At 52.7% G+C, this 27766-nt stretch overlaps 1 protein-coding gene across 1 annotated transcript in view; it reads right to left on the bottom strand.

Moving 5' to 3' along the window:
• The window catches only part of UBE3B (ubiquitin protein ligase E3B), a 164943-nt gene that overhangs the window by 73389 nt on the left and 63788 nt on the right, over nucleotides 1-27766 (bottom strand). Inside the window, exons 11-15 of the mRNA XM_075320039.1 lie at nucleotides 15132-15309; nucleotides 13717-13886; nucleotides 13385-13552; nucleotides 13056-13227; nucleotides 12764-12882 (exon numbers count right to left, since the gene is read on the bottom strand). Of these exons, the coding sequence (XP_075176154.1) occupies nucleotides 12764-12882; nucleotides 13056-13227; nucleotides 13385-13552; nucleotides 13717-13886; nucleotides 15132-15309 (807 nt within the window). The remainder of the gene's footprint in view (nucleotides 1-12763; nucleotides 12883-13055; nucleotides 13228-13384; nucleotides 13553-13716; nucleotides 13887-15131; nucleotides 15310-27766) is intronic.

The following is a 27766-nucleotide window of genomic DNA, read 5'->3' as shown; positions in this document are numbered from 1 at the left end:
GGGACCATTCCCCTGCGTCCATACCCTGGCGACTGAGGAAGTCCGCTTCCCAGTTTTCTACGCCGGGAATGTGAACTGCGGATATGGTGGAGGCCGTGGCTTCCACCCACATCAGAATCCGCCGGACTTCCTGGAAGGCTTGCCGACTGCGTGTCCCGCCTTGGTGGTTGATGTATGCCACCGCTGTGGAGTTGCCACCATTGAAGAGAGTCCTTGGCCGTCTGGGAAAGGGAGACTTTCCTGTCCAAGGACGTCGACTTCCCGTCCCATTGGCGGAGAATGTCCCATTGAAGTGGGCGCAGATGAAACTGCGCAAACGGAACTGCCTCCATCGCTGCCACCATCTTCCCCAGGAAGTGCATGAGGCGTCTTAAGGGATGCGACTGGCCCTGAAGGAGAGAGTGCACCCCTGTCTGTAGTGAACGCTGCTTGACCATCGGAAGCTTCACTGTCGCTGAGAGAGTATGAAACTCCATGCCAAGATATGTTAGTGATTGGGTCGGTGACAGATTTGACTTTGAAAAGTTGATGATCCACCCGAAAGTCTGGAGAGTCTCCAGCGCAACGTTCAGGCTGTGTTGGCATGCCTCTTGAGAGGGTGCCTTGACAAGTAGATCGTCCAAGTAAGGGATCACCGAGTGTCCCTGAGAGTGCAAGACTGCTACCACTGCTGCCATGACCTTGGTGAAAACCCGTGGGGCTGTCGCCAGACCAAACGGCAGGGCTATGAACTGAAAGTGTTCGTCTCCTATAACGAAGCGTAGAAAACGCTGGTGATCTGGGGCAATCGGCACGTGGAGATAAGCATCTTTGATGTCTATTGATGCTAGGAAATCTCCTTGAGACATCGAGGCAATGACGGAGTGGAGGGATTCCATCCGGAACCGCCTGGTTTTCACGTGCTTGTTGAGCAGTTTTAGGTCCAGAACAGGACGGAAAGAGCCGTCCTTTTTTGGCACCACAAATAGATTGGAGTAAAAACCCTGACCTCTTTCCAGAAGAGGAACAGGGATTACCACTCCCTCTGCCCTTAGAGAGCACACCGCTTGCAGAAGAGCATCGGCTCGGTCGGGATGTGGGGAAGTTCTGAAGAACCGAGGCGGAGGACGAGAACTGAACTCTATCCGGTACCCGTGAGACAAAATGTCTGTTACCCACCGGTCGTTGACCTGTGGCAGCCAAATGCCGCAAAAGCGGGAGAGCCTGCCACCGACCGAGGATGCGGAGAGAGGAGGCCGAAAGTCATGAGGCAGCCGGCTTGGAAGCGGTTCCTCCGGCTGCTTTCTTTGGACGTGAGTGAGTCCGCCAGGAATCTGAGCTCCTCTGCTCCTTCTGAGTCCTTTTGGACGAGGAGAATTGGGTCCTGCCCGAACCTCGAAAGGACCGAAACCTCGACTGTCCCTTCCACTGCTGAGGTTTGTTTGATCTGGGCTGGGGTAAGGAAGAGTCCTTACCCTTGGACTGTTTAATGATTTCCGCCAATTGCTCACCAAACAGCCTGTCTTGAGATAATGGCAAACTGGTTAAGCATTTTTTGGAAGCAGAATCTGCTTTCCATTCTTTTAACCATAAGGCTGTACGTAAAACCACCGAGTTGGCGGACGCCATTGACGTACGGCTGGTAGAGTCCAAGACCGCATTGATAGCGTAAGTCGCAAACGCAGACATTTGCGAGGTCAAGGACGCCACTTGCGGCACTGATGGACGTATGATCGAGTCCACCTGCGCTAGACCAGCTGAAATAGCTTGGAGTGCCCACACGGCTGCGAATGCTGGAGCAAACGACGCGCCGATAGCTTCATAGACAGATTTCAACCAAAGGTCCATCTGTCTGTCATTGGCATCTTTAAGTGAAGCCCCATCTTCCACTGCAACTATGGATCTAGCCGCAAGCCTGGATATTGGGGGGTCCACCTTTGGACACTGGGTCCAGCGTTTGACCACGTCAGGGGGAAAGGGATAACGTGTATCCTTAAGACGTTTGGAGAAACGCTTATCTGGAGAAGCATGGTGTTTCTGGACTGCTTCTCTGAAGTCCGCGTGGTCCAGAAAAGAGCTCAATTTACGTTTGGGATACCTAAAATGGAATTTCTCCTGCTGTGCTGCTGCCTCCTCCGCTGGAGGAGAAATATCCAGCAGTCTATTGATGGCCGCTATAAGATCATTCACCATGGCGTCACCATCAGGGGTATCCAGGTTGAGAGCAGTCTCAGGATTAGACTCCTGATCACCTAACTCTGTCTCATCATACAGAGAATCCTCTCGCTGAGACCCTGACCAGCGTGATGACGCCGAGTGTCTCTCCCAGCGAGCTCGCTTAGGCTGCCTGGGACTGTCGTCCGAGTCAGAGCCTTCAGCCTGTGATGCCTGGGACCCCCTTGGAGCACGTATTAGTTCCAACTGAGGGGGACCGGGCAACATTGAATCAGCAGTGCCCATGGTCTGAGTGACCGGCCTGGACTGCAAGGTTTCTAGAATTTTTGTCATAGTCACAGACATCTTATCAGCAAAAACTGCAAACTCTGTCCCCGTCACCGGGGCAGGGTTCACAGGCGTCTCTGCCTGGGCCACTACTAGCATAGACTCCGGCTGACGAAGTGGCACAGGGACCGAACATTGCACACAATGGGGGTCAGTGGAACCTGCCGGTAGATCAGCCCCACACGCGGTACAGGCAGTATATAAAGCCCGTGCCTTGGCACCCTTGCTTTTTGCGGATGACATGCTGTTGTCTCCTCAGAGCAATATAGGGGTATAAGCCAAGAAGCGACCGTACAGTGCAATATATATATATATATATGTACAAACAAAAGTACACAAAACAACACTGTGGCACTAGTGGGGTCAGCACTTAGGTGCTGCTTACCACCCGCTTAATAGCGGTTGTGTGGTCGCCAGAATCCCCTGTCTGGGTCTCCCAGGGCTATGTCCGTTCTCCAGCTCAGACTGCGTGCAGGAATGGCTGCCGGCGTCCTGTGAAGAGGGGCGGGCCGTGGGCGTGCTGCAGACAAAGAGCGGGAACTGGCGTCCCACTGTGCCCAGTGAGAGGGCTGGAGTATGTAAATAAGACTCCAGCCCTCGGCGCTGACTACTGTACAGCGTCTCTCCCCTGCCCTGACTGACAGGGCTGGGGGCGGGAACGAACGTAACTAGGCCGCAGAAGCCGGGGGACTAGATTAATCAGCGCTGCCGTCGTAAAAGCACGGTCGGCGCGAAGTCCCCGGCGCACCACAAGTCTCAGCCGCGCCGCTGTCTCCATGGCGGCCGGCGCGGTAGTTCCCCACATAAACTCACTCAGCTAAGCTGCAGTGAGTAAAACCCAGGCGCACAGCGCTACTGTCCCCGGCGCACTAGAACACCCAGCAACGCTGGAGTGTGTCTGTGCCTGTCTGCACGGGGACACAGAGTACCTGAATGTTGCAGGGCCTTGTCCCTGATGGTACCCAGCTCCGTATCCAGCAGGATCTCCGGGTCTGTGGATGGAGCCCGGCCTCAGAGTCTGGAGGCCGGTAAGATCCCACTTCACCAGAGCCCTTCAGGGGGATGGGGAAGGAAAACAGCATGTGGGCTCCAGCCTCCCGTACCCGCAATGGGTACCTCAACCTTAACAAACACCCGACAAAAGTGGGGTGAGAAGGGAGCATGCTGGGGGCCCTTTAGTATGGGCCCTCTTTTCTTCCATCCGATATAGTCAGCAGCTACTGCTGGACTAAACAGTGGGAGCTATGCGTGGATGTCTGACCTCCTTCGCACAAAAGCTTGAAAACTGAGCAGCCGTGATCCCACGGGGGGTGTATAGCCAGAAGGGGAGGGGCCTTACACTTTTTTAGTGTAATGCTTTGTGTGGCCTCCGGAGGCAGTAGCTATACACCCAATCGTCTGGGTCTCCCAATGGAGCGCCGAAGAAAAACGGATTTTTGGGTACTCACCGTAAAATCGTTTTTTCTTAGCCATCATTGGGGGACACAGGACCATGGGTGTTATGCTGCTTATCCATAGGAGGACACTAAGTAGATGCAAAGATGTTAGCTCCTCCCCCTGCAGTATACACCCCCTGGCCCAGCCAGGCTACTTCAGTTTTAGTACACAAGCAGTAGGAGAACAAGTAACAAAAAACGTGAGTGGAATACTCATAACAAAAAAAGTACAGGGAGAGAAAAAAGCTAAGGCCCAACAGGGCAACAGGGAGGGTGCTGTGTCCCTCAATGACGGCTAAGAGAAAACGATTTTACGGTGAGTACACAAAAAATCCGTTTTTCTCTGACGCCTCATTGGGGGGGACACAGGACCATGGGACGTCCTAAAGCAGTCCCTGGGTGGGTAAACAAACAACGCAACCCAAGGACTAGGAACCAGTCCCAGATAGCCAGGAACGCCTACTGAGATAGGTGCTCCATTATCGTTTGCAGAATTTTCCTACCTAGTTTCGCCTCAGCCGAAGCCTGGGTATGGACTCGGTAATGCTTTGAAACAGTACGTAGGCAAGACCAGGTCGCAGCCTTACACCCCTGTTCCACTGAAGCCTGATGCCTAATGGCCCCAAGAGGCGCCAATTGCTCGCGTGGAATGAATCCACAGCTTACTAGGAATGGGCTTGAGTTGCGAGCGGTAGACCTCCTGGATCGCAGAGAGAATCCAGCGAGCCAGTGTGGCGCCCTGGACTAGCCAGGTCGTCACAGGTAACACACAAACACCCCCACCCCCATTAGACAGTAACATTAGCCAAACACAAAACCCTTGTTGCCTCCCTCCAGTGTCTGATGTCCACACCAGGTGGGGCGGAGCCAAGCGGTTGGCCCCACCCACCGAGGAGTTCACAGGCCTGGAGGCGGGAAAAGTGACAGAACGAATTTGGAGTTTGAAGTGTGAGGAGTAAACATTTGTGTGTCTGGGTTTGTGGCCCAGGCACTGACAGCAAGGTTGGCAGACGGTGGTGGCCGTCTGCAGGAGTGGTGAAGCAATGCGGAACCGTAGGACCGGGGTCAGGCGTTGGCCCGTCGGTACCGACCGGGGAGCGAAGTGAAGCCAGCACACACAGGCAGGGCCATCGGACCCCGACCAGGCTTGGAGCCGCCGACAGTAGTCAAATCCGAGTGTGACCGGAACCCCAGGGGTTTCCTAACAGCCAAAGACCCGATAGAAGGCAACCGCCCACACCATGAGGGTATACAGCTACCGCCTAAGGCTAGAGACCCAAGGGGCAGCGCCTGCTGGCAAACGGGCTCCTCCGGCAACCATACACTGGGGAGCGGACTACTGTTGGGGATCCATCGTAGTCAAACAAGTACATCAAGGTGCAGGGAAAGAAAGCCGCCATCACCTGTCCGGGGAGAGACACTGCAGCCGGCTGCGGGACCCGTCCATCCAGCCGTTTGGTTTACCGAGGACTTTGTGCATCTCTTACTGAGTGAGTACATCCGTGCCATCCGGCACCGCGCCGCGCTGTCCCTGCAACCCTGCACCTCATTAACCCTACCTCCCCATCACATCACCGGGCCCCGGGACCACCGACCCCTACCCACGGAGAGGGAAAACAACATCCCAGCTGCTCCCTACCATCGCTCCCGGAATCCCCGCCATCAGCAGCGGTGGTGACCATCATCACCACAACCCGTGGGTGGCGTCACGGACTAAATCCCCCAAACCAACCACCCCTTTCACTCACGGGCGAGGAGCGCCGCTCGAGTACCCGGATCCGGCCCACCGCTTGAGCCACCGAGCAGCAGCATCCGCAGCAGCAGCCGCAGCAGCGCCGGACTCGAGCGTTAGCTAGCGCGCAGCAGCGGCCGCGTCCTCCCCGCCCGCGACACCAGCGTTGCCTATGAAGCTGCGTCTCCTTTCTTAGAACTTTCAGGAATGACAAACAAGTAGTCCATGTTCCTAAAGGGGCTGTCCTGGGTACGTAATATCTGAGAGCCCTCACAAGGTCTAGCGAATATAGGAACCTTTCCACCCTATGGACTGGGTGGACAAAAGAAAGGCAGAACAATGTCCTCGTTCATATGAAACGGGGAAGTAACCTTCGGAAGAAAATCTGGAAGGAGGCGTAGAACCACCTTGTCCTGATGAAAGATCAGAAAGGGTTCGCAGCAAGAGAGTGCTGCCAGTTCTGAAACGTGTCTGATGGACGTAATCGCCACTAAGAATGTTACCTTCCAGGAGAGAAGAGCAAGAGAAGATTCCTTAAAAGGTTCAAAGGAGGACCTCTGGATACCGTCCAAAACGAGATTGAGGTCCCATGGGTCCAGCGACTGTTAGTGCGGGGGAATTAGATGGGAAACGCCCTTGAGGAAAGTCTAGACTTGCGGATTGCAAGCTAGGCGGTATTGATAGAATATTGAGAGAGATGAAACCTGCCCCTTAAGGGAGCTGAGGGCCAACCCCTTTTGCAACCCGACTGCAAAAATAAAATCAAAAATTTTGGGGATCGCCAGAGGCATAGGTTGGACATTAGATTCCCTGCACTGGGAAAGGAAAGTTTTCCACGTACGGTGGTAAATACGGGATGAAGGCCGGCTTTCGGGCACTGTACATGGTGGAGATGACCACGGGAGAGAATCTCGCTCTTTTTAAAGTCCAGGTCTCAATGGCCAGGCCGTAAGCTTCAGGGCTCTGGAGTTCTGATGGGAAATGGGCCCTTGGGTCAGCAGGTCTGGGATGCTTACGAGGCGCCATAAGCAATTGTACTAATTCGGCATACCAGGCGCACCTGGGCTAGTCCGGCGCTATTAGTGTCACCGGGACTCCTTCTGCCTTGATCTTCCTGATCACTCGCGGCAGCAGGGGCAGAGGCGAAAAACATGTAAGGTAGACGGAAGCGACTTCAGGAGACTAGAGCATCCGCGCCGATGGACTGTGGATCACGTGACCTGGCTAAGAACGCGGGTACCTTTGCGTTCAACCTTGAGGCCATTAGATCCATGTCTGGTGTACCCCAACGAGTGCAGATGTGTGGGAACACTTCTGGGTGGAGAAACCACTCTCCGGCGGCCAGGCCTTGGTGACTTAGAAGGTCCGCCACCCAGTTTTCTACTCCCGGTATGTGTAACGCTGAAAACACAGACCCCCGTCGATTCGGCCCAGGTGAGGATCCTGAGGACCTTGAGATAAGCTGTCTTGCTGCTGGTACTTCCCTGCAGATTGATCTAGGCCACAGCTGTTGCATTGTCCAATTGGACCCGAATCAAACGACCTGCTAGCAGAAGGGGGGAATGACCTGAGCGCGAGAAAGATCACGCTGATTTTCAGGATGATTTCTGGGAAGGGAAGACTCCTGGGGCGTCCAACGTCCCCAAGCAGTGTGGAGCCAGTCCACTTGACTAAGAGGCTGGCGTCCGTAGTCAGGAGTAGCCAGTCCACTTGGGGAAGAAAAACTCCCTCTCGATATGGAAGAGGACTGAAGCCACCAGCAAAGCGCATACCTGACTGAAGGTGTCAGATGAAAAGTTCGTCCAAGGAAAAAGGGCTCTTGTCCCAGGCAGCTAGAAGCGCAAGCTGCAGTGGGCGGTGGTGTGGCTAAGCGAGCAGCACTGACTCTATAGCCGCCGCTATCCTACCTAGCACTCTCATACTGAATCGTATGGAGCGAGAGGAGTATGTAGAAGGCAGTGTACCGCTTGTTGTAGAGCGGTCGCCTTGTCTTGAGGGAGAAATATAAAGCCCCGAAGGGTGTCCAGGGACATGCCCAGGGAGGTGACGGATTTTGACTGGACCGGGGATGATTTGACTGGAGTCAGAAGCTGCCCTAAGCGGGATAGGGTGCCCACAGAGATCCGGACGCTGGTTGAGCCCTTGATGAGGAGGTCATCCAAGCAAGGCAGAACAGCCACTCTCTTGGCATGAAGGGCACTCATGGCGTCCGCCATGACCTTTGTTAAGACCCTTGGTGCTGTGGCAGAACCGAGGGTAGGGCCACAAATGAAAAAAAAAAAAGAAGTCCTGAACAGCGAAGTGGAGGAACTTTTGGTGAGCTGGAGCGATGGGTATGTGCAGGTACGCGTCCCTGATAGCTAGGGAGGCAAGGAATTCTCCTTCGACCATAAAGGTAAAAATGGACCCTAGGAATTCCATTCTGAATCTCCTTACGTGCACATGTTTGCTCAGTCCAGGATGGCTCGAACTGACCCGTCCTTTTTTGGGGACCACGAAAGGTTGGAATAGAAGGCCTTGAACCTCTCGCCGTCCGGAACAGGTACCATCACCCCCGCCGTTTGGCGGGAGTGGATCGCTGAGGAGAAGGCCTCGCGGTGTTTTGGAGCCTTTGGGGGGGTTTGAGAGAAAAAACTGACCAGGGGATCGGGTTCGGAATTCAATGTGGTAACCAGAAGACACAAGGTATCGCACCCATTTGGGGTCTGAGGCGGCAGCCCAGATGGAGGAGGACGAGACTCCTCTGTCTTTGTCTAGACTGCCAGGACGAGGTGGACTCAGGGAGGGCTGAGAAGGTCGGGCCCTGCATGTCTAGTAAAAAACATCCTGGGCTAGAGTTGGGGGAGGGAGGTACTCTTTTCCTCCCGTGGCGTCAGACAAAAAAAGAGCCTGTCCAGACGATTGGCAAACCATCGGTCTGGAAAGGAGTACTGTGAAAGGCTTCTTAGAGACAGAGTCCGCTCTCCAATATCAGAACCAGAGGGCCTTACAGATGGCTATGGTATTTGAGGCGGCAATAACTGCGCAGGTAGCAGCGTCAAGGGAGGCCTGCATGAGGTACTCTGCCGCAGCAGCAATGTGAACTGTTACATCTGTGAGGGTCTGAGGGAAACTGGTAGTCCTGGTGCCTGTGCGACCCACACGGAAGGGGAGAGGGACCCGCAGCCTCAAGGCGGAGCGATCGAGCTGCTCCACTTGTCTGTCCGTCGGGTCCTTGAAGGAGGATCCATCAAGTAAAAGACAGGAGGGTCCTTCAGGCAGGCGGAAGCCAGGTGAGGGTCCACCGAGGCCGGATCGGCCCAGCCCTTAGAGACAGCTAAGCCAAAGGGGTACCGGGACTCCATGAGTTTACAAATACCGAAGCGGCGTCAAAAAAGTTGTTGTTTTTTTTGAGGTTTCTTCACCCTTTTAAAGGAGACCGCAGGGTCAATAGTGAATGGGAGATCTTCCATATGCAGAGTTTTGGTTGATTGCTGCAATAAGGGAGTCCTTCGCAGCTTGATCGCTCGGGGAGGTTGAAACCAAGGAATCATCCCGGTACAAACATCATTCCCTTCCTCCGGCTCCTCAGAGACCGCGGAACACGTGGGAGAACCCCATCTGTGTACCCCAGAGGGAGAACCATGGGGGTCATGCCCTTTTTCTGATCTGCAACCAGTGAAGCAGAGGGCTGATTCTTATCAGAAGGACCCTCTATAGAGGTGTCATCAGGCTGCATTCTGTCCAGGGGCTCAGAGGGGTGTGAGGACGATGTTGCATAGCCAGCCCAGGTTCTGGGAACTCTGCCCATTTCGGGGGACTGGGAGCCATAGGCTCTGGGCTGGCAGCTGTTGCTGCGATGGTGGCAGGGGGGAGCTACAGGGGCACCGGACTCACAGAAGGAAGAGGTGCTATCATCCCCTAGTAGCTCAGCGTGGCAGCATGCATTAAAAGTCTTATAGTTGTTGCTGTAGTTGTGCAGGGCATAAAACATGTGACTGCAGCCTCTGGCTGATGAGCCACAAACTCTGATTGTAATGAGGGAGCAATGCTCTGCACAGCTAATGTGCAAGTGAGGATATAACTCACCCAGAACCTGATGGCCCTTTCCCCCCCCTGCTCCTGTGTCCCAGTTCCTGTGGGAAGAAGGAAGCCAGCTCTGAGAGACGCCCACAGGCTCTGATCACAACAAGAGGGAGCAATGCTCTGCAGATCCTGTGTGAAGAGGGTTACGCGTGCTTTCGTGAGGGGGCGTGGTTTATCGAGTGTCGGAGGGGATGGGGCTTAGCTCTGACAAGAAGGCATGAGAAAATATAATAAACAAAAAAAAATGGTGGGAAGGGACTCCCCTTCCCCCTTCCAGCCCTGCACAACAATGGTGGACAGAAAAAACTCTAAGTGTACCGCAGCTGCGGGTGCACTGAGTCCTGGGGGCTGTCCCCTCCCCCCGCCACAGGTGGAATGCTATGCAGGAGCCTGCAATCAGCCCAATCCAGTCAGTGTGACCTTTGCTCCAATTCCTGTCTGGTGTGCCCGGTCACAGAGTGTGTATCAACTCAGACCCTGCCAGAGGGACTGAGGAAGTTTTTCATGTGCTCTGGACTCTGGAAAAATCAGAAGGATCTCACCCCAACTCCTGTGGAGATGGCAGTCTGATGCCTGCTGCCTGGTCACACTGGTGCGGAGCGTGTATCAACTCAGAGCCTGCAAGAGGGACTGAGGAAGTTTTTCATGTGCTCTGGACTCTGGAAAAATCAGAAGGATCTCACCCCAACTCCTGTGGAGATGGCAGTCTGATGCCTGCTGCCTGGTCACACTGGTGCGGAGCGTGTATCAACTCAGAGCCTGCAAGAGGGACTGAGGAAGTTTTTCATGTGCTCTGGACTCTGGAAAAATCGGAATGATCTCACCTCAGCTCCTGTGGAGATGGCAGTCTGGTCACGCTGGTGCGGAGCATGTATCAACTCAGAGCCTGCCAGAGGGACTGAGGAAGTTTTCATCTGCTCTGGGCTCTGGAAAATCAGTGACATGAGACCTGTCATCCAGTGAGTAACAGCCCAGGATCCAGCGTCGCAGGAGGGGGTACGGGGAGGCGACACTCCGCGTTCCCGCCTGTTGATGGTTTTGGGAAATCGGTCCCTGAAGGAACCATCACCCTCTAAAAACAAAAAATTCTTGCTGGAGTAGTCTGCAAAGATGTGCCTCCTATAGACACTAAACTAAAACTGAAGTAGCCTGGCTGGGCCAGGGGGTGTATACTGCAGGGGAGGATCTAACATCTTTGCATCTACTTAGTATCCTCCTATGGATAAGCAGCATAACAACCATGGTCCTGTGTCCCCCAATGAGGCGTCAGAGAAAAGTATTTTTACAGAACCTTTATGATATGCTATGAGAGCAGTGACTAGTCGCAAGGGTGTTAGTTACCTAACTCATTCTGCCCTCTTAGCATGTAAGCATGCCCACAGGGGTGTGCTAACATGCTATTCAATGGATATTACCTAGCGTCATTAACGGCAGTGACAGCGTACCCGTGTCCATTGCACTGCCGCAGAACGCCGGGCTTAAGGTCAGTGCGCATAAACAGAAGTCCCCAGACAGTCAGTCATGCGCACTACATCAGTTTGAAGCTGGGACGCGTATACCCGGTTTCATAGTGCACATGACTGGAAGTCTGGTGGATTTCTGATCAGGCGCACCGAGATGAAAACCAGCGTTGGCTGTGGTGACAGCAGAGAGGTGAGCGACCATACCTCTGACACTACGCATTCATTAGCATGTTAGCATGCCCACAGGGGCGTGCTTATATGCTAAGGGGGCCGACTAGCCAAGGGAAGTAACGCCGTTGCGACTAGTCACTGGCCTCATTCGCATATCATAAAGGATCTATAAAAATATTTTTTCTAACCCCTTCAGCCCCCGGACACTTTCCGTTTTTGCGTTTTTGTTTTTTGCTCCCCTTCTTCAGAGAGCCGTAACTTTTTTATTTTTCCGTCAATCTTGCCATATGAAAGCTTGTTTTTTGCGGGACGAGTTGTACTTTTAAAAGAAACCATAAGTTTTACCATATAGTGTACTGGAAAACGGCAAAAAAATTCCAAGTGCGGAAAAATTGCAAAAAAAAGTGTGATTGTACAATAGTTTTTGGGATATTTTATTCACCGTGTTCACTATATGGTAAAACTGATGTGTGGGTGTGATGCCTCAGGTCAGTGCGAGTTTGTAGACACCAAACATTTATAGGTTTACTTGTATCTAAAGGGTTAAAAAAAAATCACAAGTTTGTCCAGTAAAAGTGGCGCACGTTTTGCGCCATTTTCCGAAACCCGTAGCGTTCTCATTTTTCAGGATCTATGGCTCAGTGACGGCTTTACTTTCAATGCCGGCTGTATTCTGGCATTGAAAGGAAGTGAGTCATGTTAGCTACAGGCGTCATCACATGACCCTGTGCTACCATGGCAACCGCCGAAATTCACGTGATTGCGCACGTGACTTCCGGTGGGGGCGGCGGTAAGTAAAAATCACGGCCGCGCGCATATACATCTCACTGCCAGACTTTGGCAGTGAGATGTAAGGGGTTAAATGTTCTGGGTGGAATGCAATTCCATTCGGAACATGCAGGCACCCATGTCAGCTGTTAAAACCAGCTGATATGTGCGCGAATCGCCGCATCCTGCCGGCGGCAGGGGGCGGGGACTAACCTCACACGCTCCATGACGGATAGATCCGTCAAAGGCCGTGAAGGGGCTAAAGTTCCCTTTATCTATTCTACTATAGGTCGGGACTGCTAGGCAGGGACTAGAAAAATGCACCCAGAACTGCTCTTGGTTATGGGTGCATACAGTACCTCACAGGTTCCCGTTAACCTGACATATTAATTTTCAGTGAATAGTGCTACGTTGCAATACAACACAAAGACTATGAACAAGAATGGCCCCTGTGTCTTACAACAGGGTAGCATGAAAACTGTAATATATGAGATGCCTTACATTTTGGAAACATGGAGTATATTTTCCAGAGAAAACACTCTGTAATGGCTCAAAGAGAGCAAACTCTGAACATGAAATTGATCTCTTTAGAGTAAGTACTAGTAACAGAATTGCACTCATTGAAATGAATGCTCCTAGTGCCTTACCTAGAAGGCCATCCCAGACCATCTTGAACACAAAGCAATTGAGAAATGCAGATATCGTCACAAGTTCTTCCAGTTTGAAGGATATTTGCTCCTCGTACACCTCAATATCATCTAGAATCCTGACAAGGAAACACACTAAAGCTATGAACAATGCGACTCTCAACAAGAAATACAGTATTTAATAACATTCATGATCCTCGACAAGGTTTTTCCTGTTGTGGTGTGTCAATCAATAAAACTATGACCAAAGTATTGTGATAGTCTATCAATAAACTGAATATTAGACACTTACGTAATTAGGTGCCTGGAGCAGTCACAGAAAAGGACGAGCATGGCCAAGAGCCTGCGGGACTCCTCAGTGTCATTGCTCAAGCACTCAAGAAAAAGTTTCAGCCCTCCTTGAGGTCCAAGTTCACAGATGAAAGCCCACAGCTTGGGCAGAAGATCATCCAAGTAGGTTAAACCTAGAGAAAGTACAAGATCTACACAGTGATATAAGCTGCCAACACATGATGTCAGAAGTCTGTTGGGGCCTCACCAGGGGTCAATATAGTTAAACATATTTGACAGATTCTGTCTAAAGAAAAGCAGTGAACACACAGTTACAAGCATAGCACGTACCAGTAAGAATCTGTAGACGGATCTGAGTGAGCGTAGTGAGTGCAGTTTGGTACAACACACAGATATTGCAGACTTTTTGCACCTCTTGAGAGTCGACTCTTTTACCACCAATTGGTTTCAATATGTGACGAACAGAGGCAGATTTCTGGAATGCCCTTTTAAACAGGTCTGTAAGGATACATCCAGAGAAGAAATGTCAAATTTAATCTAATAATTATTTTTTATCTGAAAAAATTGAAATCAAATGTAAACATGGAAGACAAAAATAAGATCCAACTATCAGAAGCACATCACTGCATGCATGTAAACCTGCTCCACTTCAAACAACTCACTTTTCATTGGAAGATTGTTCTGTGGAGAGGAGCTCGGGGAGGTTACAACCGACACATCTTGATTTTCTGCCAATTTCTTACTGAGGACTTCCCGGAACAAGATGCGGATCATATGAACACCCCACAAATGTTGAAGCTGCTTGGTAAGTAATGGCATCGATTCATTAAGACTGGAAAGCAATTAAGGAGAAAATGGCAAATTTAGAGAGGCAACAGAAATAATAAAGATATAGAGCAGAGATAAGAGAGTGATTTAGGAGAATAAGGGGTACTTCTCACATAGCGAGATCGCACGCACCAGTGACCTCATTAGCGATCTCGCTGTGTGACACTGAGCAGCCATCTGGCCCCTGCTGTGAAATCGCTGCTCATTACACACAGTGCTGGTTCATTTTTTGGACGTTGCTCTCCCGCTGTGAAGCACACATCGCTGTGTTTGACAGCGAGAGAGCAACGATCTGAATGTGCAGGGGAGCAGGGAGCCAGCGTCTGGCAGCCTGCGGTAAGTTGTAACAAAGGTAAATATCTGGTAACCAGCAAAGTGCTTTGCTTGGTTACCCGATATTTACCTTGGTTACTAGCGTCCGCCGCTCTCAGGCTGCCAGTGGCGCCATGCACACGTAGCCGCAGTACACATCGGGTAAATAAGCAAAGCGGTTTGCTTATTAACCCGATGTGTACTCTGGCTAAGAGTGCAGGGAGCTAGCGCTAAGCGGTGTACGCTGGTAACCAAGGTAAATATCGGGTAACCAAGCGCTTGGTTACCTGATATATACCTTAGTTACCAAGCGCAGCATCGCTTCGACGCGTCGCTGGTCACTGGTCACTGGGAAGATCTGCCTGATTGACAGCTCACCAGCGACCATGTAGCGACGCACCAGCGATCCTGACCAGGTCAGATCGCTGGTGGGATCACTGGAGCGTCGCTAAAGTGTGACGGTACCCTAAGAGGAGAGGTAAAGACATTAGAGAGATCAAGGTGATAGAAAAGGGTTTCACACCTTCAAACAATATGACAGATCAACATGACTCCAAGTGACTTCAATGTCATGAATGCATGCATGGGGTTTACTTAAATGAAAAAGGGTTCAGGTTCAAAATACTACAAAAAGTCTTAAAGGGGGTTGTTTAAGAAATAAAGCTCCTGTCTATATGTCCTAGAAGAACATATTAAGGGTAGCCTCAAAGAAAAATCATGTAGAAAGATGTCTCCATTTTGGTGGACCAGATTGTCCTTGGATTGGATGCAAGGCTGCCCATGTCTGGCCGACCAAGGGGTCTCCAGGCAAAGTTAGCAGTTTGCTGAGGGTGCTGGGACTTGGATTTGGGACAATAAGATGAATAATAAGGGTAGAGGAGAATTTTGAAAGTAGGACCATTCTTATGAAAGCATGGTAACAGAAGTGAAAACTTACCCATAATCTACAGTTTGGGAGAACCAGCCTAAAACAGGATGCCAATGTGTAAGGTTGGATTTCTTCTGAGACACATACTTTTGGCAGTAGGATAACATCTGTGTCAGCACACGCACAAAGTGTCCTGTCTCTTCTTCTAAAACTTTCTCTGTCAGATGTCCTAGATGAATTAGGTTACCTAAAAGTTAAAAGTAAAATATGGAAATAAGTAGAAAATAAAAGAATAGAGTTTATGAAGGCCTAAGACCTTGAATGGATTGTTTTAAGTTAGGTTTTTAGGAAGAAGGGAATTTTGTTTACTTACCGTAAATTCCTTTTCTTCTAGCTCCTATTGGGAGACCCAGACAATTGGGTGTATAGCTTCTGCCTCCGGAGGCCACACAAAGTATTACACTTTAAAAAGTGTAACCCCTCCCCTCTGCCTATACACCCTCCCGTGCATCACGGGCCCATCAGTTTTGGTGCCAAAGCAGGAAGGAGGAAACTTATAAATTGGTCTAAGGTAAATTCAATCCGAAGGATCTTCGGAGAACTGAACCACGAACCAAAAGAACAATTCAACATGAACAACATGTGTACACAAAAGAACAAACAGCCCGAAGGGAACAGGGGTGGGTGCTGGGTCTCCCAATAGGAGCTAGAAGAAAAGGAATTTACGGTAAGTAAACAAAATTCGCTTCTTCTTTGTCGCTCCATTGGGAGACCCAGACAATTGGGACGTCCAAAAGCAGTCCCTGGGTGGGTAAAAGAATACCTCGATAAAAAGAGCCGAAAAAACGGCCCCCTCTTACAGGTGGGCAACCGCCGCCTGAAGGACTCGCCTACCTAGGCTGGTATCTGCCGAAGCATAGGCATGCACCTGATAGTGTTTCGTGAAAGTGTGCAGACTAGACCAGGTAGCCGCCTGACACACCTGCAGAGCCGTAGCCTGGTGCCGCAATGCCCAGGATGCACCCACGGCTCTGGTAGAATGGGCTTTCAGCCCTGAAGGAATCGGAAGCCCAGAAGAACGGTAGGCTTCAAAAATCGGTTCCTTGATCCACCGAGCCAAGGTTGACTTGGACGCTTGCGACCCTTTACGCTGGCCAGCGACAAGGACAAAGATCGCATCAGAACGGCGCAGTGGCGCCGTGCGAGACACGTAGATCCGGAGTGCTCTCACTAGATCTAACAAATGCAAATCCTTTTCACATTGGTGAATTGGATGAGGGCAAAATGAAGGTAAGGAGATATCCTGATTGAGATGAAATGGGGATACCACCTTAGGGAGAAAGTCCGGGACCGGACGCAGAACCACCTTATCCTGGTGAAATACCAGGAAAGGGGCTTTGCATGACAGCGCTGCAAGCTCTGACACTCTTCGGAGTGATGTAACCGCCACTAGAAATGCCACCTTCTGCGAAAGACGTGATAGAGAGACATCCCGCAGCGGCTCAAAGGGTGGTTTTTGAAGAGCCCGTAGAACCATGTTGAGATCCCAGGGTTCCAGCGGACGCTTGTAAGGTGGGACTATGTGGCAAACTCCCTGCAGGAACGTGCGGACCTGCGGAAGCCTGGCTAGACGCTTTTGAAAAAACACGGAAAGCGCCGATACTTGTCCCTTGAGAGAGCCGAGAGACAAACCCTTGTCCAATCCGGATTGGAGGAAGGAAAGAAACGTGGGTAAGGCAAACGGCCAGGGGGTAAATCCCTTATCAGAGCACCAGGCTAAGAAGATCTTCCAAGCTCTGTGATAGATCTTGGCTGACGTTGGTTTCCTGGCCTGTCTCATAGTGGCAATAACATCTTGAGATAACCCTGAGGACGCTAGGAGCCAGGACTCAATGGCCACACAGTCAGGTTGAGGGCCGCAGAATTCAGATGGAAAAAAGGCCCTTGAGACAGCAAGTCTGGTCGATCTGGGAGCGCCCACGGTTGACCCACCGTGAGGTGCCACAGATCCGGGTACCACGACCGCCTCGGCCAATCTGGAGCGACGAGAATGGCGCGGCGGCAGTCGGACCTGATCTTGCGCAACACTCTGGGCAGCATTGCCAGAGGAGGGAATACATAAGGCAGTTGAAACTGCGACCAATCCTGAACTAAGGCGTCCGCCGCCAGAGCTCTGTGGTCCTGAGACCGTGCCATGAATGCCGGGACTTTGTTGTTGTGCCGAGACGCCATGAGATCGACGTCCGGCGTTCCCCAGCGGCAACAGATCTCTTGAAACACGTCCGGGTGGAGAGACCATTCCCCCGCGTCCATGCCCTGGCGACTGAGAAAGTCTGCTTCCCAGTTTTCTACGCCCGGGATGTGAACCGCGGAGATGGTGGAGGCTGTGGCCTCCGCCCACAGCAGAATCCGCCGGACTTCTTGGAAGGCTTGATGACTGTGAGTGCCGCCCTGGTGGTTGATGTACGCGACCGCCGTGGCGTTGTCCGACTGTACGCGGATCTGCCTGCCCTCCAGCCACCGATGGAACGCCTTTAGGGCTAGATACACTGCCCTTATCTCCAGAACATTGATCTGAAGGGAGGACTCTGTCGGAGTCCAGGTTCCCTGAGCTTTGTGGTGCAGAAAAACCGCTCCCCATCCTGACAGGTTCGCGTCCGTCGTGACCACAGCCCAGGATGGGGGCAGGAAGGATTTTCCTTTCGACAGAGAAGTGGGGAGAAGCCACCACTGAAGAGAGGTCTTGGCTGCCAGAGAAAGAGAGACGTTCCTGTCTAAGGACGTCGACCTCTTGTCCCATTTGCGGAGAATGTCCCATTGGAGTGGACGCAGATGAAATTGCGCAAAGGGAACTGCCTCCATTGCTGCCACCATCTTCCCCAGGAAGTGCATGAGGCGCCTCAAGGGGTGCGACTGAGCCCGAAGGAGGGATTGCACCCCTGTTTGCAGCGACCGCTGTTTGTCCAGCGGTAGCTTGACTATCGCTGAGAGAGTATGAAACTCCATCCCGAGGTAACGTCAGTGACTGGGTCGGAGTCAATTTTGACTTTGGGAAATTGATGATCCACCCTAACGTCTGGAGAGTCTCCAGAGCAACGGTCAGACTGTGTTGACAAGCCACCCGGGAGGGTGCCTTGACTAGGAGATCGTCTAGGTACGGGATCACCGAGTGGCCCTGAGAGTGTAGGACTGCCACAACGGATGCCATGACCTTGGTGAAGACCCGTGGGGCTGTCGCCAGGCCAAAGGGCAGTGCCACAAACTGAAGGTGTTCGTCCCCAATGGCGAAACGCAGGAAGCGTTGATGCTGTGGAGCGATCGGCACATGGAGATAGGCATCTTTGATGTCGATTGATGCTAGGAAGTCTCCTTGGGACATCGAAGCGATGACAGAGCGGAGGGATTCCATGCGAAACCGCCTGGTTCTCACATGTCTGTTGAGCAATTTGAGGTCCAAAACGGGACGGAACGAGCCGTCCTTTTTTGGCACCACGAATAGGTTGGAGTAAAAACCGCGACCGCGTTCCTGAAGGGTAACGGGGATCACCACTCCTTCTGTCTTCAGAGTGTCCACCGCCTGAAAAAGCGCAACGGTTCGCTCGGGGGGCGGAGATGTTCTGAAAAAACGAGTCGGAGGACGAGAGCTGAACTCTATTCTGTAACCGTGAGACAGAATGTCTCTCACCCATCGGTCTTGGACATGTGGCCACCAGGCGTCGCAAAAGCGGGAGAGCCTGCCACCGACCGAGGATGCGATTTGGGGAGGCCGAAAGTCATGAAGAGGCCGCCTTGGAGACGGTGCCTCCGGCGGTCTTTGGAGGACGTGACTTAGACCGCCATGCAGAAGAGTTTCTCTGGCTCTTCTGTGGCCTGTTGGATGAGGATGATTGGGCTCTGGCTGAGGGCCGAAAGGACCGAAACCTCGCTTGAACTTTCCGTTGCTGAGGTCTGTTTGGTTTGGGCTGGGGTAAGGAGGAGTCCTTTCCCTTGGATTGCTTAATAATTTCATCCAATCGCTCGCCAAACAATCGGTCGCCGGAAAAAGGCAAACCGGTCAAGAACTTTTTGGAAGCAGAGTCTGCCTTCCATTCGCGTAGCCACATGGCCCTGCGGACTGCCAACGAATTGGCGGATGCTACCCCTGTACGGCTAGCCGAGTCCAGGACAGCATTCATGGCGTAGGATGCAAATACCGACGCCTGAGAAGTCAAAGACGCTACTTGTGGCGCAGCGGTACGGGTGACCGCATTAATCTCAGACAGACAAGCTGAGATAGCCTGGAGTGCCCACACTGCTGCAAAGGCTGGGGCAAAAGACGCGCCTATGGCTTCATAGATGGATTTCATTAGGAGCTCTATCTGCCTGTCCGTGGCATCCTTGAACGATGCACCGTCAGCCACTGCTACAACGGATCTAGCCGCCAGTCTAGAGACTGGAGGATCCACCTTGGGACATTGAGCCCAACCCTTAACAACGTCAGAGGGGAAGGGGTAACGTGTGTCAGTAAGGCGTTTAGTAAAGCCCTTGTCCGGGAAAGCCCTGTGCTTCTGGACAGCATCTCTAAAGTTAGAGTGATCGAAGAAAGCACTCCGAGTACGTTTAGGAAACCTAAACTGGTGTTTCTCCTGTTGTGAGGCCGAATCCGCTACAAGTGGAGTAGGAGGAGAAAGATCTAGCACCTGGTTGATGGACGCTATAAGGTCATTTACTATGGCGTCCCCTTCAGGTGTATCAAGATTGACAGCAACGTCAGGGTCAGAGTCCTGGGCTGCAACCTCCGCCTCATCCTCTAGAGAGTCCTCAAGCTGAGACCCCTAACAGCGTGATGAAGTCGGGGAAGATTCTAAGCGAGCCCGCTTAGCTGGTCTGGGACTGCGGTCCGTGCCAGAGTCCTCCACGTAATAACTAGAAGCCACACCAGGAGCACGCTTCGTCGCAGACCGAGAGGGGCCTGGGGGTGATCCCGCAGTGCCCGGGGCCTGTATAAGTGCCGGTCTGGACTGCAAGGCCTCTAGTATCTTAGCAGACCATTTATCCATAGACTGAGTCATGGATTGTGAAAGTGACTCAGAGAGTTTGTCAGCTAAAACAGCAAACTCTGTCCCTGCCATCTGGACGGGGGGGCCAGCGGTTCTACCTGGGCCGAGGGTCCCCCCAGTGCCTCAGGCTCCGGCTGAGCGAGTGCCCCAGGGCCCGAGCATAGCTCACAGTGAGGGTAGGTGGAACCTGCAGGTAGCATAGCCGCACAAGAGGTACAGGTAGCAAAGAAGGGAATTTTGTTTACTTACCGTAAATTCCTTTTCTTCTAGCTCCAATTGGGAGACCCAGACAGTGGGTGTATAGCTACTGCCTCTGGAGGCCGCACAAAGAACTACACTTAAAAGTGTAAGGCCCCTCCCCTTCTGGCTATACACCCTCCCGTAGGAGTACGGATTCCTCAGTTTTAGTACCAAAGCAAGAAGGAGGAAAGCCAATAACAGTTTCAAAAACAAATTCAATCCGATAACTAGATCGGAGAACTTAAGAAACAACGTGAACAACATGTGCACCCGAAAAAACGAAACCCTAAAAACAGATAGGGCGGGTGCTGGGTCTCCCAATTGGAGCTAGAAGAAAAGGAATTTACGGTAAGTAAACAAAATTCCCTTCTTCTTTTTCGCTCCTAATTGGGAGACCCAGACAGTGGGACGTCCAAAAGCAGTCCCTGGGTGGGTAAAAAGATACCACATGAACGGGCTGTCATACAGCCTCTTCCTACAGGTGGGCCACCGCCGCCTGAAGGACCCGTCTACCTAGGCTGGCGTCTGCCGAAGCGTAGGTATGCACTTGATAGTGTTTGGTAAACGTGTGCAGACTCGACCAGGTAGCCGCCTGGCACACTTGCTGAGCCGTAGCCTGATGCCTCAACGCCCAGGACGCACCAACGGCTCTGGTAGAATGGGCCTTCAGTCCAGATGGAATCTGAAGCCCAGCAGAACGGTATGTGTGAAGAATTGGTTCCTTGATCCACCGCGCCAGGGTGGATTTGGAAGCTTGCGATCCCTTATGCTGACCAGCGACTAGGACAAAGAGCGCATCCGAACGGCGTAGAGGCGCCGTGCGAGAAATGTAAATCCTGAGTGCTCTCACCAGGTCCAACAGATGTAAACCCTTTTCAAATTGGTGAACTGGATGCGGACACAAAGATGGCAAAGTGATATCCTGATTGAGATGAAAGGAAGAAACCACCTTGGGAGAAAACTCTGGAATTGGACGCAGTACTACCTTGTCTTGGTGAAACACCAGGAAGGGAGATTTGCAAGATAACGCCGCCAGCTCGGACACTCTTCGAAGAGATGTGACCGCTACAAGAAAAACTACCTTTTGTGAAAGCCGAGAAAGGGGAACCTCTTTCAAGGGCTCGAAAGGCGGCTTTTGAAGAGCAAGGAGAACCTTGTTCAGATCCCAGGGTTCCAATGGCCGTCTGTAAGGAGGAACGATATGACAAACTCCTTGGAGAAACGTGCGTACTTTAGAAAGCTGTGCCAAGCGCTTCTGAAAGAATACGGATAACGCGGAGACTTGACCCTTAAGCGAGCTAAGGGACAAACCTTTTTCCAACCCAGACTGCAGGAAGGAAAGAAAAATTGGCAATGCAAATGGCCAGGGAGAAAACCCTTGAGCCAAGCACCACGCTAAGAATATCTTCCACGTCCTGTGATAGATCTTAGCTGAGGATGGTTTTCTAGCCTGTCTCATTGTGGCAACAACTCCCTGAGATAAACCTGAGGCCGCTAGGATCCAGGACTCAATGGCCACACAGTCAGGTTCAGGGCCGCAGAATTCAGATGGAAAAACGGCCCTTGAGACAGCAGATCTGGACGGTCTGGTAGTGCCCACGGTTGGCCTACCGTGAGATGCCACAGATCCGGGTACCACGACCTTCTTGGCCAATTTGGAGCGACGAGTATGGCTCGCTGGCAGTCGGACTTGATTTTCCGGAGAACTCTGGGTAACAATGCTAGAGGTGGGAACACATAGGGGAGTCGGAATTGCGACCAATCCTGAACCAAGGCGTCTGCCGCCAGCGCTCGGTGATCGTGAGACCGTGCCATGAAAACTGGGACCTTGTTGTTGTGCCGTGACGCCATCAGATCGACGTCCGGCGACCCCCAGCGGCGACAGATCTGTTGAAACACGTCCGGGTGAAGGGACCATTCTCCTGCGTCCATGCCCTGGCGACTGAGAAAGTCCGCTTCCCAGTTTTCCACGCCTGGGATGTGAACTGCAGATATGGTGGACGCTCTGCTTTCCACCCACGTCAAAATCCGCTGGACTTCTTGAAAAGCTTGGCGACTGCGTGTTCCCCCTTGGTGGTTGATGTACGCCACCGCCGTGGAATTGTCCGACTGAATCCGAATCTGCTTGCCTTCCAGCCATTGTTGGAAGGCTCGCAGGGCAAGATAGATTGCTCTGATTTCCAGAACATTGATCTGCAAGGTGGACTCTTCCTGAGTCCACGTACCCTGAGCCCTGTGGTGGAGAAACACCGCTCCCCACCCTGATAGGCTCGCATCTGTCGTGACCACTGCCCAGGACGGGGGAAGGAACGACTTTCCCTGTGACAATGAGTTGGGGAGAAGCCACCAACGTAGAGAGTCCTTGGCAGTCTGAGAGAGGGAGACAGTCCTGTCGAGGGACGTCGATTTCCCATCCCATTGGCGCAGAATGTCCCATTGGAGAGGGCGCAGATGAAACTGCGCGAACGGGACTGCCTCCATTGCTGCTACCATCTTTCCTAGGAAATGCATGAGGCGCCTCAGTGAGTGCGACTGGCTCTGAAGGAGAGATTGCACTCCAGTCCGTAGCGAGCACTGCTTGTCCAGTGGAAGCCTCACTATCGCTGATAGAGTATGAAACTCCATGCCAAGATAAGTCAGAGATTGGGTCGGGGTTAGATGAGACTTTGGAAAGTTGATAATCCACCCGAAAGTCTGGAGAGTGTCTAGCGCCACCTTCAGACTGTGTTGGCATGCTTCTTGAGAGGATCCCTTTATAAGCAGGTCGTCTAGATACGGGATGACCGAGTGACCCTGCGAGTGCAGAACAGCTACTACTGCTGCCATGACTTTGGTGAAGACCCGGGGGGCTGTTGCCAGACCGAAGGGTAACGCTACGAACTGTAGGTGCTCGTCGTGTATGACGAAACGCAGGAAACGCTGATGCTCTGGTGCAATCGGCACGTGGAGATACGCATCTTTGATGTCTATTGATGCTAGAAAATCTCCCTGAGACATTGAGGCTATGACGGAGCGTAGGGATTCCATCCGGAACCTCCTGACTTTTACGTGTCTGTTGAGCAACTTCAGATCCAGGACGGGACGATACGATCCGTCCTTTTTTGGGACCACAAACAGATTGGAGTAAAAACCGTGACCCTGTTCCTGAAGAGGGACGGAGGTCACCACCCCTTCCGCCTTTAGAGCGGCCACCGCCTGCAACAGAGCATCGGCTCGGTCTGGTGGTGGAGAAGTTCGGAAGAAACGAGTTGGCGGACGAGAACTGAACTCTATCCTGTACCCGTGAGATAGAATATCTCTCACCCAACGGTCCTTGACGCTTGCTAGCCAAATGTCGCCAAAGTGGGAGAGCCTCCCACCGACCGCGGGTGTGGGCATCGGAGACCGCAAGTCAGGAGGACGTCGTTTTGGCAACGGTTCCTCCGGCTGGTCTTTTTGGGCGTGACTGAGACCTCCAAGAATTTGAACGTCTCTGGTCCTTTTGAGTCTTTTTTGACGAGGCGAATTGGGACCTGCCCTGTCCTCGAAAGGACCGATAACCAGACTGACCCCTCCTCTGTTGGGGCTTGTTTTGTCTGTGTTGCGGTAAGGAAGAGTCCTTACCCTTGGAGTGTTTGATGATTTCATCCAAACGCTCTCCAAACAATCGGTCACGAGAAAAAGGCAAATTGGTTAAGCACTTCTTAGAATGAGAATCTGCTTTCCAATGTCTCAACCACAGAGCCCTACGCAAAACAACTGAGTTGGCTGACGCCACTGCCGTGCGGCTTGTAGCGTCCAGAACAGCATTAATCGCGTACGACGCGAATGCCGCCATTTGCGAGGTCAATGGTGCTACCTGCGGGGCAAATGCACGTGTGACTGAGTCGACTCGCGCAAGCCCGGCCGTGATAGCTTGGAGTGCCCATACGGCCGCAAAAGAAGGCGCTAATGACGCTCCAATCGCTTCATAGATGGATTTCAGCCAGAGCTCCATCTGCCTGTCAGTGGCATCTTTAAGTGCCGCTCCATCTTCAACAGCAACCAAGGATCTAGCTGCAAGCCTGGAAATTGGAGGATCCACTTTTGGACACTGGGTCCAACCCTTGACCACTTCAGAGGGAAAAGGGTAGCGTGTATCTTTAAGTCGTTTAGGAAAACGCCTTTCAGGATAAGCGTGGGGTTTCTGGATTGCGTCTCTGAAGTCAGCGTGGTCCAGAAAAGTGCTTAATGTACGCTTAGGGTATCTGAAATGGATCCTCTCGTGCTGCGAAGCTGACTCCTCTACAGGAGGAGCTGGTGGGGAAATATTCAACATCTTATTGATGTTAAATATAAGATCATTAACTATGGCGTCACCATCTGGTGTATCTAAATTGAGAGCGGTCCCAGGATCAGAATCCTGATCAGTTACGTCCGCCTCATCACCCATAGATTCATCCCGCTGGGAGCCAGACCATTGAGATGAATGTGAAGGCCCGTCATAACGAGCCCGCTTAGGCTGCCCGGGGCCATCGTCCGAGTCAGAGTCTTCACCCTGAGGTGAAGATGCCCGTCCCGGAGCTAGGAGCTGAGGGGGACCAGGGGGCAATACATGCACAGTGTCCGTGGTCTGAAGTACAGGCCTAGCTCGCAATGTGTCAAGAATTTGCGACATAGTGAGAGACATTCTGTCAGCAAAAGCTGCAAACTCAGTTCCTGTCACCTGGACAGCATTCACAGGTGGTACACCCTGGGACACGTCCAGCAGAGGTCCCGACTGTGCAAGCGCCGCAGGGGCCGAGCACTGCACACAATGGGGGTCCGTGGAGCCTGCCGGTAGAAAAGTCCCACATGCGGTGCAGGAAGCATATAATGTCTGTGCCTTGGCACCCTTGCGTTTTACGGGCGACATGCTGCTGGCTCTCTGCATGTGAGAGAGTCTATAGCCAAAGGGCGACCAGCGCTATGTAATACCAAGTAATTGTAGCCACAAAATACTAAGATACTACGAGCACAAGAGGGGGTGAGCCCTGAGGGCTGCTTACCGCCCGCTGAACAGCGGGTAAGAGGCTGCAGAATGCCTTGTCTGGGTCTCCCCGGCTCCCCTCTGCAGCTCAGCGTGTAGGCAAGAATGGCTGCCGGCTTATGTGGAGAGGGGCGGTCCGTGGGAGTTCCCCAACAAAAGTGCGGGAACAGTGTCCCCTCTGTGCTGACTGTGAGGGCTGGAGTATGTAAAAACGACTCCAGCCCTCAGCGCTGATGCACTGGCCAGCGTCCCGCCCCTCTCCTGACTGGCAGGTCTGGGGGCGGGAACGAACGAAAGCAGGCCGCAAAAGCCGGGGACTCGAGTTATCAGCGCGGCCGCCGTAAAAGCGCGGGCCGCGCTGAAGTCCCCGGCGCACTACAAGTGCCAGCCGCGCCGCTGTTCCAGCGGCCGGCGCGACCGAGTCTAGACGTGGGCAGCGTCCCGCCCCTCTCCTGACTGGCAGGTCTGGGGGCGGGAACGAACGGAAGCAGGCCGCAAAAGCCGGGGACTGTAGTTATCAGCGCGGCCGCCGTAAAAGCGCAGGCCGCGCTGAAGTCCCCGGCGCACTACAAGTGCCAGCCGTGCCGCAGTCCCAGCGGCCGGCGCGGCCGATTCCCCTAAGTGTGCCTGCTTCAGCTAAGCTGAATGAGGCCATGGCACAGGCGCCGCAGCGCTGATGTCCCCCGGCGCACTACAACACCCAGCATGCTGCGGTGTGAGCGCCAAATACACGGGGACACAGAGTACCTTAAGGAAGCAGGGCCATGTCCCTGATGTACTCCGCTCCATCCAGCATCTTCTCCAGGGGCTGTAGATGGAGCACGGTCTCAGTGCCTGGAGACCGGTAAATCCCACTTCACCCAGAGCCCTGTAAAAAGGGATGGGGAAGGAATCAGCATGTGGGCTCCTGCCGCCGTACCCGCAATGGGTACCTCAACCTTACAAACACCTCCGACATAAGTGGGGTGAGAAGGGAGCATGCTGGGAGTCTGTATAGACCCTCTTTTCTTCCATCCGACATAGTCAGCAGCTGCTGCTGACTAAAACAATGGAGCTATGCGTGCGTGTCTGACCTCCTTGCGCACAAAGCTAAAACTGAGGAATCCGTACTCCTACGGGAGGGTGTATAGCCAGAAGGGGAGGGGCCTTACACTTTTAAGTGTAGTTCTTTGTGCGGCCTCCAGAGGCAGTAGCTATACACCCACTGTCTGGGTCTCCCAATTAGGAGCGAAAAAGAAATAACCCTGTGTCTTGGCACCCTTGCTCCTTGTGAACGACATGCTGTTGTCTCCCAGGAGCGTGATCACTGAGGTTATATAGCAACAAGCTAACAGTACAGCCGAACCGAGAAAATGTATACAAATATAATGTATATATATATACAGTTCAGCACCCTAGGGGGACCAGCACCGGTAACCGGTGTGGCTTACCGACCGCTCAAGCGGTGTGTGGCCACCAGAATCCCTGCCTCGGGTCTCCCAGAGCTGCAGCCAGAAGTCCTCCACCGGCAGAATGTGATTAAAACATGGCTGTCGGCGTTCACAGGGGAGGAGGGAGCCGTGGGCGTAACTACAAAAAGTGCGGGAATCTGGTGCCTCAGAGTGATTAGTGAGGGGGGAGGAGGACAGCAAAGTGTGCTCCAGCCCTCACTGTCGGCGTCAGACCGACCGTCCCGCCCTTACCCCTGACTGGCAGGCCCAGGGGCGGGAGTTTAATGCACTAGGCCGCAAAAGCCGGGGACTAAAGTTAAAACCGCGGCCGGCAAGCAGGCACGGTCGGCGCGGTAGTCCCGGTCTAAAATCAACACTGCAGTCGCTGCAGCGTCTGAGGCCAAGGTGCTCCATGCACCGTCCCCAAGGGGACACAGAGTACCTGTAGATGCAGGGTCCTGTCCCTGACGATACTCAGTCTCCTGTCCGGCAGATTCCCCCAGGGGCTGCGGATGGAGCCCGGTCCCAGTGCCTGGATGACCGGTCAGGATCCCACTTCACCCAGAGCCCCTAAGGGATGGGGAAGGAAAACGGCATGTGGCTCCTGCCTGTGTACCCGCAATGGGTACCTCAACCTTAACAACACCGCCGACTCAGTGGGGTGAGAAGGGAGCATGCCGGGGGCCCTGTTAGGGGCCCTCTTTTCTTCCATCCGATATAATCAGCAGCTGCTGCTGACTAAAATGTGGAGCATTGTGTGAATGTGTGCCTCCTTCAACACAAAGCATAAAACTGATGGGCCCGTGATGCACGGGAGGGTGTATAGGCAGAGGGGAGGGGTTACACTTTTTAAAGTGTAATACTTTGTGTGGCCTCCGGAGGCAGAAGCTATACACCCAATTGTCTGGGTCTCCCAATGGAGCGACAAAGAAAGCACGGTTTCCCAGTACCGCAGCTTTCCTGCTTGGCAAGTGGTGGTGCGCTTTTGATTGACAGTTCAAACCAGCG

Source organism: Anomaloglossus baeobatrachus, chromosome 1 (genome assembly GCF_048569485.1).
Source record: "Anomaloglossus baeobatrachus isolate aAnoBae1 chromosome 1, aAnoBae1.hap1, whole genome shotgun sequence".
NCBI classification, from domain to species: Eukaryota; Metazoa; Chordata; class Amphibia; order Anura; family Aromobatidae; genus Anomaloglossus; species Anomaloglossus baeobatrachus.
The sequence above is the reverse complement of the archived record's forward strand: the minus strand, read 5'-3'. Positions and strand labels throughout refer to the sequence as shown.